Source organism: Hippoglossus hippoglossus, chromosome 6, assembly GCF_009819705.1.
Source record: "Hippoglossus hippoglossus isolate fHipHip1 chromosome 6, fHipHip1.pri, whole genome shotgun sequence".
NCBI classification, from domain to species: domain Eukaryota; kingdom Metazoa; phylum Chordata; class Actinopteri; order Pleuronectiformes; family Pleuronectidae; genus Hippoglossus; species Hippoglossus hippoglossus.
The window spans coordinates 25296431-25314360 of record NC_047156.1 but is presented as its reverse complement, the minus strand read 5'-3'; the positions used below and the strand labels follow the sequence as shown (position 1 = coordinate 25314360).

The following is a 17930-nucleotide window of genomic DNA, read 5'->3' as shown; positions in this document are numbered from 1 at the left end:
AAATGGTTCCGTGGTGCACTACAGTGGACATGCTGTAAAATAAATTATACATTTTTAAAAGTCTAAATTGAAAGACTTTTTTTGGAAAAAATAAATAGGAAATCACCCATAAAAAATTAATTTGGCATGATTTTTTTCTTGTTTCCCAGGAAGCTCCACACACACACTGGCCTTTGAACCTTTAATGAAGTTAAATGAAGGATTTATTGTAGGACGTCTGTAGTAGACTGTCGTATGAAATTGCATTAGTTTGAGCTAGGTGGTCTTAATAAACTGAACAACTAACGACCCGGAATAAAGATCTTTAGCACAGCAGTCATTTTGACAAGAACTAGCAGTTTGACAAACGTGTTAGTCATCACCTTAATCCGTTCTATTTTGGTACAGAGGCTTAATTCATATGGCAAGTAACACATGTGTGTAGCTACTGTTTCATGTCAAAATGACTGCTGTAAAGAAAGCTCTGTATACATTCACTATACAGACCAAAAAAAAAAATACTCAACTCACAGAATAGTTTTCTTTAGAACAAATTGTTTGGTCCCCGCTGAGTCTGTGGATCAAGTGTGACTAAACAGTGTTTTTTACTGTATATACATTAAGATGAAAGCAACCTTTTCTATTCTGTGGCTTAAGGGACAGACACAAGAACAGAAACCTTCACATCATACCAGACTGTGATTTCATTCTGCCACTCACCTTGTCTTTTTTCAAAATGTTATCTTTGATTTTGACATTTCGATGTGGTGTCAGTTCTAGACCAGTCTGTTTGGAATGTTCTGTTCTCTTGGCTTGTGTTGATGCTCTGGACCTACTTCAGAATTATTCCTTCTCATTATTGAGTCCTCCTCAAATTTTTCTACAATATACTGTCACTTTTTTATTTTATTTTAGTTTGTAAGCTGGAAATTGTTGTATTCATCCTACCTCGTTTATCTGCAATAAAGATTTTATTGTTAATGTTTTTAATTAAAGAAAACAGAATTTGCTTAATTACTGTTCACATGTGTTTATTCAATTTTAATTAATATTGAATGTATTACATGTCCAAACTCAGCACTGCACATTCATGGGGAATTCACTTGAGACATGCCAAATGTGAAGTCGATGAGATGAACCGTTTGCAAGATACGCAATCCACATGCAGACCTTTGTGAACTTCAGGTGAACATTATCACTGCTGAAACCTATAGTTGTGAAGGAGTGTCAGACTCTGGCTTGATAATGGATGATTTATGCACTGTGCTTTTCATTCAACTTTATAGTTTTGAAACAAAACAAGGGGGTTATAAACTGTTTTATGGGCCAAAGGAGCTGAAACAAAGATCTGATGTATGTTTTTTTTTTCTGTAATAGGAAACGATATGTGTATGAGTTGGTGGCAACTCACAGAAAAGAGCTTGAAGAGCGGATACTGGAAAACCTTCCACTTCTTATCCTTGTAAGCGATCATTGGGACATCGACTTTGCTGAGATATTGGGAGAAAAGGAGGATCAGGCCGACGGTGCTGTGGGAAAACAGAAGACAAGACAAAATGTGATGTTTCTCCCAAGGCCTTGCCCTCGCTCAGAGCTTATAGTCTAATTGTGCTTAAGCATGACACACTTAGATCCATCACAAGATTAGGGGAAGTCAAAACAATGGGAGACATATAATTTGCACAGCAAGCATGCCTATTTGATACTTGTCATCATTGAAAGATTTATGGGCAGTTAACATTGTGAGGGTGTATTTTATACTGCTTTTTTCAGTTCATCCCAAAGAAGAGAGAGAGCAAATAACCGCCTAGAAAAAAAGCTTTAATCAGAGCGTTTTGTCTTTTTTGTGCAGCTGGTCCGAGCTCTTCAGAAAGGCACTGGTGTCATCACTGGAGCTTCTTTTTCAGGCAACCAATCAGACTTGTCATTTTGATAACCAATGGAGAAGCTTGTCCTGGCCGTGTCTGTCCAGCCACAGCAGTGCGATACGTCAGACAGAAACTATCACAATAAAGACAAAAGAATCTCTTTTGTGAATGTTCCTGATGATTGTTATAGAAGCAAAATCAATGTGCAGCGTTTTTACTCAAAGCACTGGGATGCAGCGCCCCCGTCCTGAGCACTCTTCCAGTGCTTTACTACCAGAGCAAACTCTACATGGACACTTGCCCTCACAGTTGCCTGTCACTGGATGGGATTCCATGCTGCGCATGAAACACTTCACGCTGTGCATGAAAAGACGGCACACTGTGCATGAAATACTCTTCTGTGTCGCACAGCAGCATTGTGTCCCACTTAACGAGCAAATTGGATTTAAACATTTACAGCGTAGCCGAAACACCGTTCCAGATTACAGCTATGACCACACAATCAGTCTAAACATCTGGTTGGATGTATAAAATGATAAATTAGCCACAGGTATGAAAAAAAGACCCTGAGGAATCTTAATTGCTCTTGTATGAAAGACCAGGACACAGCCAGGGAGCAGGTAGTATAAATAGTATAGTATAAATTATGTATAAATTGTCAATGACAGTGTTATATAAAGAGATCACACAAAATAATGTTTCGCTCTTCAAATTGATCATGTTTTAGAAATAGTCCTCTTCATTTTGCACCACACTGTGTCTTATGACAGACTGGCACAGTTTCTAGTGTTTTTAGTGGATAAGTTGAATTACAACCATGGGATCTGTGTCTGTGCTCCTGTAAATTGTTGGATAACCTGCATGGAGACTGCTGTGGGGGAGTAAGGCACTGGGGCTAAGAAGGATATGACAGATTACCATCCATATACGGCACCAGGAGGTGAATGTGCTGAACCTTTTAAAACCCACAAGGATCACTCTATGTAATGGCTTTAGTCTGCATTATCTGCAGACGGCAGCGTGGAAATGATGACAGATTACATTGGGCTGGACAGGGGCAGGGGCAGAGGTAAATGAGAGGAAAGCTAATGTGGAGAAGTGATTTACAGTGGCAGCAGCTGGGAAGATTGAGTGAATTAAGATAGTGAACATCATTTCTTTCATAAAGGAGCAAAGGGTCTGGAACGCAGGAAAATAAATACTGAATGAATGCAAACTTTTGGCTGCAGACACATGATAATTAGATTTAATTTTGGTATGGAAGGACGGCATAGGGCTTATTTTTTCTTTGAATGTAATGCATTTCCCATGTAGCTATACCTTACATTAATGCGTCTGTAGTCCTTCATGTTGCTATGCTGACATGCATCCACAGTAATCTTATTAAACGATGATAGATGATAGAAAACACTTCATTACATGTGACCCTTTACACTGAACATAAAGTTGTATGGAAATTAAATATGTAACTGAAATACATAAAGCCATAATCATTCTTTTTAATGGGGGTAACAGAAGAGGCTTGAAAGAATGGTGCTCTAAGTCTTGCAGAGACTGACTGCTCCTCTATGCAGAGAAGGAGTTACTCTTTTTTTTCTTCTTCCTTTTTTTTATAAACATTCCTGATGGAAATCTCTACGATGTCGTCTTACTGTCTCATTTCATTAACTGACCTATTTAACTAATCTCAATTCCAAGAAGTCTGGAATTTGCCGGTACATTGTAGCACATATGTATGGATATGATTGTTAAATAAAATGATTCCTTCACATGTTTTCTCTACGTCACTGTAAGACGTCTTCCACTCACAGAGCAGCTATTCCCCAGTGACCTCCAGACTTCTTTCCAGCCTCAATGAACAGCGACAGGCCAATTAGGTTGATGGTGGGAGCGATAGCCAGAGGGCCTATATATTTGAGCACCAGGCCCACCAGCCCGGAGAAGCCCAGGAACATCTGCAGCAGAGACGACACCAGGATGGCTCCCTGGATCTGTGGATGGCAACGCAGGAGGTACATACATATGGATCAATTTATATGCTGGGTTTCTGGTGTCTCATCATGGCATCATGTATCATACTTCCTTTTCAGGCTGTAAAGGTGAGAATAGTGATTCATATCGCAGGCTGAAGTTACACATACTGAGCATTCTTTTCCATTCCGATGCTTTGGACTTTGGCAGTAATATATAGCCCACTGTATATTAATCACGACATTTCATTGTGGCAGCTTTCTATCCTCCTTTTCTTTGAGCACTTTCCAAAGGATCAGACCGACTAACTGCTCAGTATCAAGCTGAAAACCTCTGCATTTAAAACCTCCCACTACACTGTCATTGAAAGATATATAGTTGTAAGTCTTGTCAAAGTGATTTTTTTTATTTGTAAGTGCATGTGAAAGCAGTAAAACATACTTCCTGCTGAAAGCTATGTAAAGGTGTGGTAACTGTATGATCAGTTTCCCTTTTGAAACATACTTCTGGGACTGACGTATGCATGCATTTTGCTTCAGGGAAAGATAATCTTGTGCAAAACCCTGCTGACAAGGAGGAGATATCTGGGGGAACACAATATTTGAAGCACTTTAACATGAATTTAATTTAGATTCAATTTCAAATGCTGATTTAGAATAATTCCAGAGGCACACATTAAACCTGCTGACCCCATACTATGGAGGGTTTTCAGGGCCAAAACAATATATATAAATTCATAAATAATTATATAAATACCTAAATAAAAGGATAAATTAATACATAAATACATAATAAATACATAATTATATAATTAAATGCCTAAATAAATGACTAAACGTTTTTTTATACATTTATTTAGTTTTTCGTTAATGTATTTATTTATACATTTATATATTTGTTTTTTTATTTATGTATTTAATTATTACATTCATTTATATATTTAGAATTTTATTTATTTATTTATACATTTATTTATACATGTATTTATCCTTTGTGTAACCTGCTGGACAGAACAAAATAAAACTGTCAACTACATAAATAAATGCATAAATAAAAAAATGAATATATAATGTATAAATAAATACATAAATACATGTATAAATAAATGTATAGATACACATTTAGTCATTTATTTAGGCATTTAATTATATAATTATGTATTCATTTATTAATGTATCCTTTCATTTATGTATTTATATTTGTATTTATATATATTGTTTTGGCCCAGAAAACACTCCATACATTTCAGTCATAGGAATACATTTGAAGGGAATCTTACATTAAGGAAATGAGGTGTGTATTGTATTATTTTCATAAAATAAAAATGTCTGGCTCACCAAAAACTCTTGGCCGTTTATTTTGAAGAGTCTTATTTTTAAACCTGGGGTTGAGGGTTATTTCCACATCAATCTTCAGCATTTTCTGCTGTAACACAATTTGCTGTGTGTTTTCCCCTAAATGTTGATATTTGAACCCAATTTTGGGCTATTTCACTTTCTTTCACTTGTGAATGTGTTTTTACTTGAATTTAGAGGCATTATCCAACTTTTTACAAACTATTGGGTCTTATGTTATTTTGTCATTTTTACATTTCCAAGTGTTTGCATATACATTTTTTTTACATCTGTTCTCACATTCGACCTGTAGCTCATGACAAGAGAACAATATGAAACCGTTACTGCGATACATTTCTCGATTTAAGTCCAATACTTGTCCATGTTGGCATGTTATCACGTAAATTGGTAAGAATTTCTAATTGGCATAAAATCATCAAGGTGATACACTGGTCTGATCATTCCCCTTAAATCCCTTAGCACTACGAAGATAACTAATTGGATTCCTTGACGGGGCTTAACTCATGACCTTATAAACTGCCTCCAGAGACTATTTTACATACCTCACGCATTCGTGACATCCAGACCTCATCAGAATCTTCTATGAGCTGCGGCCTGGTGCCATTCTGCGTGTCGATGGACAGCATAACTGGGGAGTCTTTGGATGGACACTGCCACTTCGGCAGAGCGAGAATGGCCAGGGTCGGAGTGATGAAACTGAAGGTCCCACCCTGAAGGATCGGTAACCTGCAAGTCAATAAGGCCAAGAGGTTAAAGGTCAAGGATCAGTGGATCAAAATGATGTCAGGTCTCTGCAGACTAGAAAACAAGCCTGAAGGAAGAAATAGAATTTGTAATGGCCTCTTCTCACAGACAACAGGTTCAGTCAGGAAGCAAAACAAAATTGGTGCAAATACATTTTGGGGTAAATGTACCAGAGAAAGGATTTCTGTTTGCAAAGAGCCATTATTTCATAAAATAGCTATTTTAGAAATCTCATACAGGGATTCTAAATTCCAACGTAGAGACACGTGTTTTTGTGGCTTGTACATGTGTAAATCATTTTTTTTACTTTTGTGGTATTGTGGCATATTTCTATGCACTCTTGGTTGCGTGCCTTTGAGCTTTTTATCCTCCTTTTCTCTGGTTGTTAAAAACACTTCGTACCACAGCTCTAAAAGGTGCAATAAAAATACAGATTAACTTACTTATTATTCAGTGTCAAAGTGTGTGTGCTGGGATCCCATTTTTGTCCCTTTAAGCTTTTGCCAAACTGCGTAGGTGGGAAACTCAAACAAAAGGATTAGCTATTTGCTCAGGCTCACTGCTGTAGCAGTGCAGAAGGGGCAGGGAAGTAGGTGTGGAGCCCTGTAATGTATTGTACAGTATTGTATGTGTGGGTGGCAGCTGCTGTGTGGTGCAGCATAGAGATTGATCCATCAGTTTCAGATTGATCTAAGTGCAAAATAGCTCCCAGATTTCACATCTCTAAGAAAACCACAAATTAAGTCAAATAAACTTTGCAGAGCATTAAGGAAAACTATTTCAGAAATCTCATTTCCACCATTTGAATCACAAAGAGCCTGGCAGGGGCTCAACTCATGGTTGAACTCCACATGAACTACCTCGTGGGTCTCCGAGCTATAAACTGCAACTTCAGGCTGATGCAAGCACAGCTCAGTGATGCCTTGTCTATGCATGAAGTTTATGAAACCAACATGAGACCATTGTGGGGAGGCAGAGTATGAGGAGAGCAGTGGAGCAGCAGCGAGGCACGCTGTCAGGAAGTACTGTATATGGTAGTTTTCTTGACTGTGAGAACACTCCTTAACTTAACCTAAGCATTCCCTCCATTTTTACCTGCAGTAAATCTGAAACCTGAATGACAAGTGTACACAATAAAAGTTCATTCCATAGGAGGTTGGAATATGTAAGAACGTTCACACACAAATGAAAGCAGTCAAATTTTAAATGTTTGTGTGTGTGTGGAAACCTGTTCAGTGCTCTATCATCCCCACAAGGCCTCTTACTTGCAGGCTCACAGGTATTCACATGAAGGGTGTTACCTGGTGCCGACAGCCGTCTGCAGCAGTGTACATAGCCCCGACACAAAGAATATGGTGGAGATGAGCTGGCTTTTGGCGACGTTGTTGTCCTTAATGCACAGAGGCTCAGCCAGGATGAGTGGGATTGCAATGATGCCGCCGAAAGCGAGGATGTAATGCTGCGGAGGCAGAAGAACAAGAATAAATTCATATGGATTAAGAGAGGATCATGGCCTCCTGTTTTCTCCTGACCTTCACTAGTCTTTATGTTAAAGATGTGAATGTATTTACATGTTTTACCTCGAATGAATCATTGTGCAAATGAGACGTACCACAACTACACATTACAATGACTAATGGAAAAATGCAATGCTAAAATTCCTTCATTATGAAATTAGTTACTACATTCGAACTAAAAATGAAACGGTTTCTCTAATGATGTACAGAAAAGGATAAAGTTGTTTATGGATCCTGCACAGCATTGGCCAATATCGGACAATTGGCAAACATAGTGAACTGCAGCAAAATTATAAAAGGTCATGTAGCTGAAAGTGTTTTCATTAATTCAAACAAAAGTGATTATATTTGAGTGATGTGAAAATGCAAACCACTGGAACAGGCCATATATAAAACTGCTTTTTCATTTCAATTTACATTATAATATCAATCACTTCATAGCCTTCCTTGACAGTGAGATAAGAAAGGACAAACAAACCTTAGCTTAAGACAAATCCAAAATATTAGCCTGTTTCTGTCACTGCTATCACTTCTATGGTCCTGTTTAAAAAGTAATGACCATACAAAACATAGTTTGTACAATAACCTTTAATCATTACTGCAGCAGATACACATTTATATTTGATAGTTTAAAGTGCACTCTATCATAGATAGCCTCATGGCAATTTTGTTCATTTCATGATACCAGCAGATTTATTGCAGTATTTAGCTTTTATATCTGCACTTATTTCATTATATGTGGCCATTCTGCACACAGGGAATAATACGAACTAAAGAGAAACAGTGTTGTAGATCTCACAGCTCAACTGCAAGGCTTAACTGTCACACTCAACCCATGTGTGTGCATGTGTTTGTTGAGTGGATGGGGGTGGGTGGTGGAGATTGCCATTGATCCGAAAGAAGTTGGACAAAGGGCGTGGTGTAAGGGACTCATTTAAGACGACTGAAAATACCATCAGCCATTAAATCTAAACCTGCCATTACATGAATCACCTGTTACATTGAAACCTACACGAGTGTAAACGTCAAGCCCTGCTGTCAAGTTGCATTTTTCATTTCTGTATAGTTAAAATTATTTTATCTGTGTTTACCAAAAAACACACCACAGGGTTTACCTACACGGATAGTGTCAGCAATTTAAATAAAATAATAGATCTGCACAGCTCAATATATAAGCTGCGGTTTTGCTGAACTGCCAATAGATGTCGCCATAAACACAGACAGTTGATTGAGCTGCTGAGACAACGCCAACCAAACTCCACTTATTAAAAGTATGCTTAAAACAGCAGCAAGTACAAGTAGTAAAAGTACTGGTGTAAAAATGTAATTCAGTAAAAATGACTAATTTTAAATGTGCTCAAACAAGAGAATGGCGATTTTTCTATTTACAGACTGCTTACAATGTATCAGTTGTTCACGTTCTGTTGCTTTTAAAACCCATATGTACCCTGTGATGGATGTAATACAACATTTAGTGACTGCCTGTAAAGATGTGTGTGAACCTATTAAATGCACACTTTATACTGTAATGTGACACTGGTGTTGGGCTTACAATTTACATTTAGAACCAGTTTCAAGTTTTATTTGTCACATGAAGGTTAAAACAGTTTTAAGGGTACAAAGTGTTGGACGAGAAAGACATGGCAGCTCAGCAATGAAATAAGAGCAATTAGTAAATTTAAATAAAGTAATTGGTTGTAGTGTGCAGGGTGATGAATTCATATTTTATTTAAAAGAATCAATATTATTTTACCTCCATAATTACTGATAACAGTGGCTTGCATCCTTTTCAAACCAAATACCCCCAAAAACTGTTTTAATATTGTATTTTAAACTACAATTCAATCCAACATTTTCCATATCCCTCACGTTTGTAGATCATCTCAAGTTTCCTGATTGATATCATTTTGAGTTTGGCCAATCAACAAGTGGCCGACTTAACATGCAACATGAGATGGATTGACGTGACAGTTTGTCCCTTACACGCTGAGCCATAAAAATGAAGCCAGATGTTGATAGGCCCCACCAGATTTATGCGAGTTTTTTCAAACCTACAACTTCCATAAATCAGAGCTGAAGGTCAGTTTCATGACAGAGGAAACTGGGAGTATTCCTTCAGGAAGAGGAACCCTGTGTCAGGGTTTGATTTCAAACTGACAGAAGGCCCATGATTTGTGCAAACTGCTAAACTGATAAACCTTCTTGTGACTTGAATTTGGAAGTGACAGTCATGTAGGAAATGTGATTGCCTGGAAAAGCTTGGAGGGGAGGTAAATACTAAATAGTTTGAGTTTGTCACAAAACTAAAAAATAATGAAACGAAATCAACAAAAAATATAATTGTGCTTTTTTTCTTTGCTAATTTCCCCAATATCAGGCAAGTAATGAAGGCAGACATGAGTCAGAGAGGATTTTTAATGGTAGATGTAACCTATTGTACTCTCTCATATATTAAAAAAACAATAAATCAGCTCTGATTCACTCTCAGTGGTTACAATCACAGACCAGTTTCCTCTCCTCCTCAATGTAACCAACTCGTTTGACAATAACCTCAACAAGTGCTTCAATATGCTTTAAATTTTCATGAAATAACTTCTTTATATGCTCCCAAAACATATCTCAAACATGTGCAACACCAAATCTTGTGTGGCAATGAACTGAGCACTTGGCACAAATCACTGCAATAAATAATCCTTTTGTACTGAAGCAACAGGAAGGAAGAAAGACAAATTAATGGGAAAATAGTTTATACTTCTGTGAAAATGAGAGCCAATGAGACACGGATTGATGTGGTTGAAAATATAAAATATCCCAAACAGAACATCTTGAAGTCTCAAGATGTTCTGTTTGGGATATTTTATATTTTCATGCTTGTCAACAAATATCCCGAAAGACCAAAATCTGTAATGAATTGAACCTCTGAGCGAGTATTGGGACATAGGGACACGTACAAAACACAGCCGTTTGGTTATTTAATTTTAATGTATTTAAACATTAATTTATTATTTGGTTGTTAAAATAAAATGAAACTTTTCTTTAGAATAATTATAGTACAAAACAGTGGGATTCTCCTTCAACTCCACCATGAGTGTGTGTGTATCCTTAAAGTGTTGAGAAAGCTCTTTTGCATTATAACAGATATGTCACCTTTTCCCCCCCAAAAAAGATGGAAATGGGACATTTCTCTCTTACAACAGGAAACAGATGTAGTATTTAACCTGCTGTATAGTTTACAGAGATTGAAGAAGTGACTGACTGCTGCTGGAAACAGTAAATGAGGGTGTGAGACAGTGCCGCTGACGATTACAGGGTGGCCTGATGCTGAAGTAATAACTGATGAACCTTCTGCAAGAATCGAGATCTACAGTGAATCAAACCTATTATCCAGTGGTGGAAAGTAACCCTACTCAGTTACTGTACTTTAGTACAATTTTGAGATACATGTATTTCTATTTATGGTACTTCCACTCCACTACATCTCAGAGAGTTGTTACTTCCTTTCTACTACTTTACTTTCTACTCCACTATACTTCTCTGACAGCTTTAGTGACCCTACTTTTAAAGTGAAGATTTTACACAATGGATAATGTAAAATGTTTTTTGTGACTGCTTTCTGATGCCTGATGCCATTTCTCCCTCTTAACCTCTCACATGGTTCCATTAGTATTTACATATGAGAACTATGAGGATTTGGTGCATTTTTGCCTAAAACATTACCTGACCTGCTCAGTGATCCTTTACCTTCTAAATGAAACATGATGTTAGGGGGATTTTTTTTTTTTTACATATAATCACTCAAAATAACACAAATACCGCTGGGTGCCACAAAGCCCTCTTCCTGGAAGTCATGATATGTGGAAAACAAACGCAATTTGTCCTCATATAAAAAAAGTGAGGTGACCGACGAGGGTGCAGGGGGATCTGAGAAATGAAAAGCTGGAGAAAGGTAACCAACCTTGTGGGAAACAGGTTGTTGTAGTTTTAAAAGTAATAGGATCCAACTGGGAGAAAAAAATGCCAAATTCCTTGGGGGACAGTAAACCCCCTTCTCTTTGTTATTTTATTATACTTTTTATAAGGAGCACTTTTTGTTTTTTGGAGGGGTCATTCGGGGTTCAGCATCTTGCCCAAGGACACTTCAGCATGCAGATGGGGAAGACTGGTATTGAACTGTCGACTGGTTGAAGGACGACCGCTCTACCGCTCAGCCACAGCAGAAGTGTATATTACAGTAATATTTCCTTTATCTGTTGTTCAACCTGGGGCCTCTCAATGCACAAATAAAGGAAAGTATCACGATCTTAACAATATCTAAATTCTTGTATTGTGACCAACTCTATTTTATAAATTTTTCAGGGCATCCTCGTAACCAATTTTACTGCATGACTGCATGGCTGCTCTGCTCTGAAATCAAACTCATGACCTTCTGGTCTTCTGATTTTCTTATGCAAGCACAAGCATAAGCGACTTTTTTTATCAAGCCTTTTTTCCCCTGTATAACCTGTTGTCATGGTCACAGTACCAGCACTAGCTCACACACTAATAAACACATGCTTTCTGTGATTTTTGAATGGAAAACAATTACTGTCAAGGTACAAACCAGGAGGATGGTGATATTCTTCTCAAAGCAAAATCTTTTATACTTTCTTACAAAAGCAGATGTTTGTTCCTGGGCTGATAAAGTAGGGTTTGATTATGAAATGCCACTGGAATGACTCAGGGTCTTGTGTTTTTACAGTGATTAGGAAATAGGCAACTCACTTGACAGTCAAATACTATTGCTTAAAAAATATATATAATAGTGGTTGCAATATTTGAGCCTTTACCGTAATGTAGCAGCCTTTCATTCTTTACTTCTAATGAATAGATACTTCTTCACTTTTGTGTTACTGTACATTAAAGGGATAGTTCACCGAAAAATTAAAACTCAATCATTATCTACTCACCACTATGCCGATGGGGTTAGTGAAGTGTTTGAGTCCACAAAACACTTTTAGAGTTTTAGGGGTAAACAGCGTTGCAGCCAAATCCAAAACAATTGAATTAAATGAAACCCCTTATTCAGAAGAAATAAAACAACAGAAAAAACACAACATGCCTCCATACTGCCCCTGTGGTGTCATCCAAGTGTCCATAAGCCCCAACATTCAAATTTGACTCGAAACAGTGTCACTTGCACCTTGTTTTTAGTCTAAATGTCCTCTGATATCCTCCTCCACGCACACACTGCACACAAGCTCTCACCCAAGGGCATGTGCGGGGTGTACGGTAGCATCGCTGCTTCAGGTAGCAGACATTTAGGCCAAAAAACGTGGTGTAAAAGATGCTGTTTCAAGTCAAATTTGAATGTCTGAGCTTACGGACACTTGGATGACAGCACAGGAACAGTATGGAGGCATGTTGTGTTTTTTTTACTGTGTTTTTGTTACATTCCAAGAATTTGTCACCATTTACTTCAATTTTATTGGATTACTGGTGACAAATTCTTGGAATGTAACAAAACACAGCACAGGAACAGTATGGAGGCATGTTGTGTTTTTTTACTGTGTTTTTGTTACATTCCAAGAATTTGTCACCATTTACTTCAATTTTATTGGATTACTGTTTACCCCTGAGACTCCATGAAGTGTTTTGTGGACTCAAACACTTCACCCACCAAAGTGGTGGTGAGTAGATAATGAGGGAATTTTCATTTTTTGGTGAACTATCCCTTTAAGTATATTTAATATACTATTACATTAGCAGTTAAGCCTAATAGGCATTTTTCATCGCTCTAGAGGCATAAATTGTAGGTGTATATGTTTTCTGCACTACTACATAGATTATGGAGGACAACAACAGTACAATGAATGCACTGACACTGGACCAAACAAGCCGTGAGATCACTTTACCTGGAAGCCAAGCAGAATGCAGAGGTACCATGGTGGCCTGTCATTGAGGGAGTAAACCAAATCGTCACCTTTGTCCACAGTCTCCTCCAGGGCCTCCGTGTGTGGCTCCTCAACGTCCACTGTCAGCTGTGGCTGTTCATCACTGTCTTTGCCCTTGGAAAGAAGCACAGCAAAGACAAACAAGTCATCAGTTCACCAGTGTTATCTATCAAAGAAACATCAAATAAGAAAAAACTATATTTTCTGCTATATTTCCCCCCCCTTGACACCCCCTCGGTGGAAATATAGTCGGGTCAACTTTTGTCAATTTGTCAATTTGTCAACACATTTTAACATTTGAAACAGTCACTCAGTGTTTCTAAGAGCATACCAACGACTCTCCTAGAGGTTTTTTTCTTGCCTTTGAAAGTGAGGGTAGTTCAGGGAAAGCCCTCTGTCTTCAGTGTTTTCTAAAGCTGTGGTTTAGTTTAGTTCAGATGAGAGACATACATAGAGTGTGTGCAATGGAGTTAATGTGAGTTATAGTGTGGGATATGAGGGTTAAGTGTAGGTCAGGTGGGGTGAACGACATACCTTCTCCCAAATCCAGTCAAGATGCTGCTGATAAAGTTGTTCAAAGCAGAAATGCTCCTGCCATACAACATTTATAACACTTTACTGCCAATGTCATGTTTTTGAGGAGAAACTGTCACTTGATTTGCACAATGACATTATCCCTCTCTTCCGCCACTTACATGTGTTTGCTAAGGTTGGAGCCAAAGCTGTGTATAAAATGTATATGGAGATGGATTGGACAACATTTAATATGCAATAGATTCTATTAGCTTACTTCATTTGTAGCCATAGACACACATAGATGAAAGTAGATATGTCTGCATTGCTGTCATTAGGCTACATGCACAGTTTGGAATGTGTGTGTGCAGGTGTAGGGTTAACCCTAACCCTAACCCCCCTAACCCTCTGTGCACAAACATGCTTAAGTATAAAAAATCTTGAAAAGACACAGCTTCCAAACATGCTAATTTAAAGCTACATTTTATTGACCAACATCCCTGGTAAAAATTAGCTAAATCTGCTTTCAAAATTCATCTGGAGGAGCCTGGTATGCTGGCAAATTGGCCACGGAAAAAAATTTGATGACTTGATGGTAGCAAAGTCTGAAAAAACAAATATTTATAATTATAGGGCCTGGAACACTTGTTTAGTCTACAGTATGTTTGACACAATATGCCAGTGATTCATAAATGTGATACATTGATAAAACCACGTTTTACAACTATTTTTTTTATTTAACAGAGAAATTGTAGTATATTAAGCATGTACCGGCTGTGTTCAGGGCAGGGACATTTGTTTGTACATAATCAAACTGATCTGACACTTATGAAGCTGTCTATATGTGTCACCATAGCTGTCGTGCTGCTGGAGCATAATCAAATTGAAATTCGTAAACGCTTTTTTTTAATGCTGGAAAATCTAATGATTACGGAATTTATCATGCAAGTAAGCCAATCAAACTATTGGAGAGGTTAAAGTTTTCATATTGATAATTGTTTGATTGATTGATTGATTGATTGATTGATTCACAACCTCAAAGTTACCGGTAGCTCCCACCAGCCACTGAGTGGCACAGTGCTTTTAATAATTTTTACACACCTAACATTAAAAAGTAAAGATGAAAGTGCAGAAAAACATCCTTTCTATATTTGTGATGCATTTGCAAATAAATTATAAAAAGTCTGTTAAACATGGACAGTTTGTGATGCATCCACAATGTCTGTTGTAATTAAAGCTAGCTTAGCAATGTTTTCATAGCTTCACCTCTGCCTACCCCACAGCTTCCGATGCAGCTTCAATTGCTCGATAAGTAGTAAATGAATCAAAGTAAAGTAAAATCATTCAAAACACAAACTACACATGTTTATTCATTTATATTACCATATTAACTACAACCCACGACATCCAATGTATTGTCCAATATTACTGAGCTAGATGTTTGGCTCACTGTCATATTCTCAACATGAACATAAAACCATTCATGGAGACAGTTTAGCATTTGATAGTGGGCTGAGTTATAGCTGAACAACGAATGCATACTTTTCACCATAAGAACTGTGTTCATGTGAACTTGGAATCAAGCCACAACTCAACAGTGTACTTAACACAAATCATAGGTACGCTCAGGCACACCTCTGTGTGTCGTCTTTGTGATCGACAGGCAGCTGTCCAGCATTTTATGCAAGTATCCTTTGGGAAATAGTGATATCTGGCGATGGCGGATGGAAAGGATGACTTGAACTAGTGACTCTTAAGAACAGGTAATCCTTGAGGGTCACCTGATACAGTATGTGAGATCAGAGGCTGTCTTCAAATGCTAAGAGATCACTCCCTTTTAAAACAGGCCACATTGGACAGATCAGTATCCTGTGGGTTTGTATAGACTCTTTTGATGTGCCTGTTTGAAGCATATGCCTGGTTTGGTTGTTTCATGTGTAAACAGTGTAATATTTATATGTAATATGTCTGCAGTGTAGCGTTTCACTACAAAATACATGCCCATAAATGTATTTGTGAGGTAGTCACAAAGTTGGAAAAGTAAAATATGCTTCAAACTCTGAATTGCTCACATTCTGTTCATTAGATGAATGTTACACTGTGAATAATAATGGCATTCACAGAGTTCTGATACTTAAAGTAGGCTGGATTGACTCCACAGATCACTCTGATGTTTAGTTGCCGAAAAGGATGCAGACCCCATTTTTCTTCTAGCCCTTTTATTTTCCAAAGCATTGTGTAAGAGGGAAAAAGACGAATATAAAACTTTGAGAATTTACGGTTCCTTATTGAAAATTTAGTTTTCATTCTCTTCCTCCACTGACAGCACCAGAAAAGGAAGTCTTCACCTGCTGTGTTCCCACAGCATTAGATGGGTGAAAAGGATATAAATAACAAAAACATAAATCTCTCGCTGCACAGAGCGAGGGAGTGAGCTAGCGTGCCAAAAGGTTTTAGTTCTCTAATGGTTGTTTAAAAGAGTTCCCAGACATAAGCAGCTATTGATGATTGGACATAAATATAGTAGACTAAACTGGCGTGTCTCCACTCAATGGTTTGTTAGGTAGACCTGTTCAGCAAGCTAACCCCCATACTGACAATGCGAGCAGGCTTTTCTGTAGTCAGCTCACGCTTCAGCTTAGTAGTTCATTTACTCAGCTACTGTTCAAGTAACCTGAATATTCAACTGTTTTTAAATTTCCCAGTGAAAACTGCAGACTTTAAAGTAACCTTCATGTAATCTATTGATTGGCTGTTCTCCAGCGGCTAACTACTATGTTGACATTGCAAACAGGCTGATATGTAGTTGGCTCTTGATAAATCTATATATTTAATTATATATAGGGGGGGTGTCTGTTTGGTTAAACATGAGTGCAAACAAGCAGTAAGTCAGATGTCCTCATAAAACATAATGAGAATAAATTAGGATAATTGTCTTCAGAGTGATGAAGTTAGACCTACATTATAATCATTACGTAACATCTAGTGGGACAAAATGACATCATGCCACCATTTCTATTTTGACTTTTGATTTTGTACTGTAAAATCCCCTGAGGTTCAACTTTCTTTTTCTATTGTGGTCTGAAACAAATAACCATAACTGTAACGCCACCCTCCAAGTGAACCCTGGATGAAATGCCTTGAAGACATAGGTTCAATTTTTGTCTTGTGCACTGTACATCTCAGCCTTTTAACCCCTGGGCCCAATTTATGGTTTATTATGCTTACATGTTACTAGAAAAACTGCAAAAGTTTGCCCATGGCAAATTTCTTCAAAAGAGCTATTAAACACAGCAAGTTCACTGAACCCCTAAGGTCTAAGTTTAATTTACCCTTTCAAACTATGACAAACAGCATGTTGCTTCTAAAAATCACTGTAATAACTGACACATTTGTATGTTTGGTATTACATTACATCTATTATATTTTGATAAAATAATATACTGAAATCCAAAATCAATTAACACATACAGATTGGTGTGGCATCATTAAACCTGACACTAAAAAGGATTGTTGTGGCAAGGAGGGAACTGGGCCCAGAGGCAAAGCTTTTCATTTACCAGTCGATCAAGGTTCCAAAGAGACTTCAAATATGAGTGACCAATGGATGGAGTTCAGACACCAGAACAGGACATCGAGTAGAGCTGCTGCTCCTTTGGGTCAAAAGGGGTCAGTTCAGGTGGTTCAGGCATCTGATAAGGATGTCTCCTGGACACATTACTTGGGATGTTTTCCAGGCATGTCAACAGTAAAAACTGAAAATGCCTTAATACTGCTCCTGTGGTGTCATACAAGAGTCCTTAGGCCCCGACATTCAGATTCAACTCGAAACGGCATCTTTAATACCGTGTTTTTAGCCTAAATGTCCTCTGATATCCTCCTCTGGAGCCGCGTTTAAGTTCTCACGCACACACAAGCTCTCGCGCAAGGGTCTAGCGTTAGCATCACTAGTTCTGGTAGCATATAGATCCGGTAGCATCGCTTCTTACAGCAGAGGACCTTTAGGCTACAAACTTGGTGTAAATGACGCTGTTTCGAGTCGAATTTGAATGT

At 37.8% G+C, this 17930-nt stretch overlaps 1 protein-coding gene across 1 annotated transcript in view; it reads right to left on the bottom strand.

Annotated features, from left to right (window-relative positions):
- si:dkey-106n21.1 (solute carrier family 23 member 2) overlaps positions 1-17930 on the bottom strand; it is a 41798-nt gene that overhangs the window by 19128 nt on the left and 4740 nt on the right. The window contains exons 2-6 of the mRNA XM_034588904.1: positions 13326-13478; positions 7219-7376; positions 5716-5899; positions 3657-3838; positions 1391-1508 (exon numbers count right to left, since the gene is read on the bottom strand). Coding sequence (XP_034444795.1) covers positions 1391-1508; positions 3657-3838; positions 5716-5899; positions 7219-7376; positions 13326-13478 — 795 coding nt within the window. The remainder of the gene's footprint in view (positions 1-1390; positions 1509-3656; positions 3839-5715; positions 5900-7218; positions 7377-13325; positions 13479-17930) is intronic.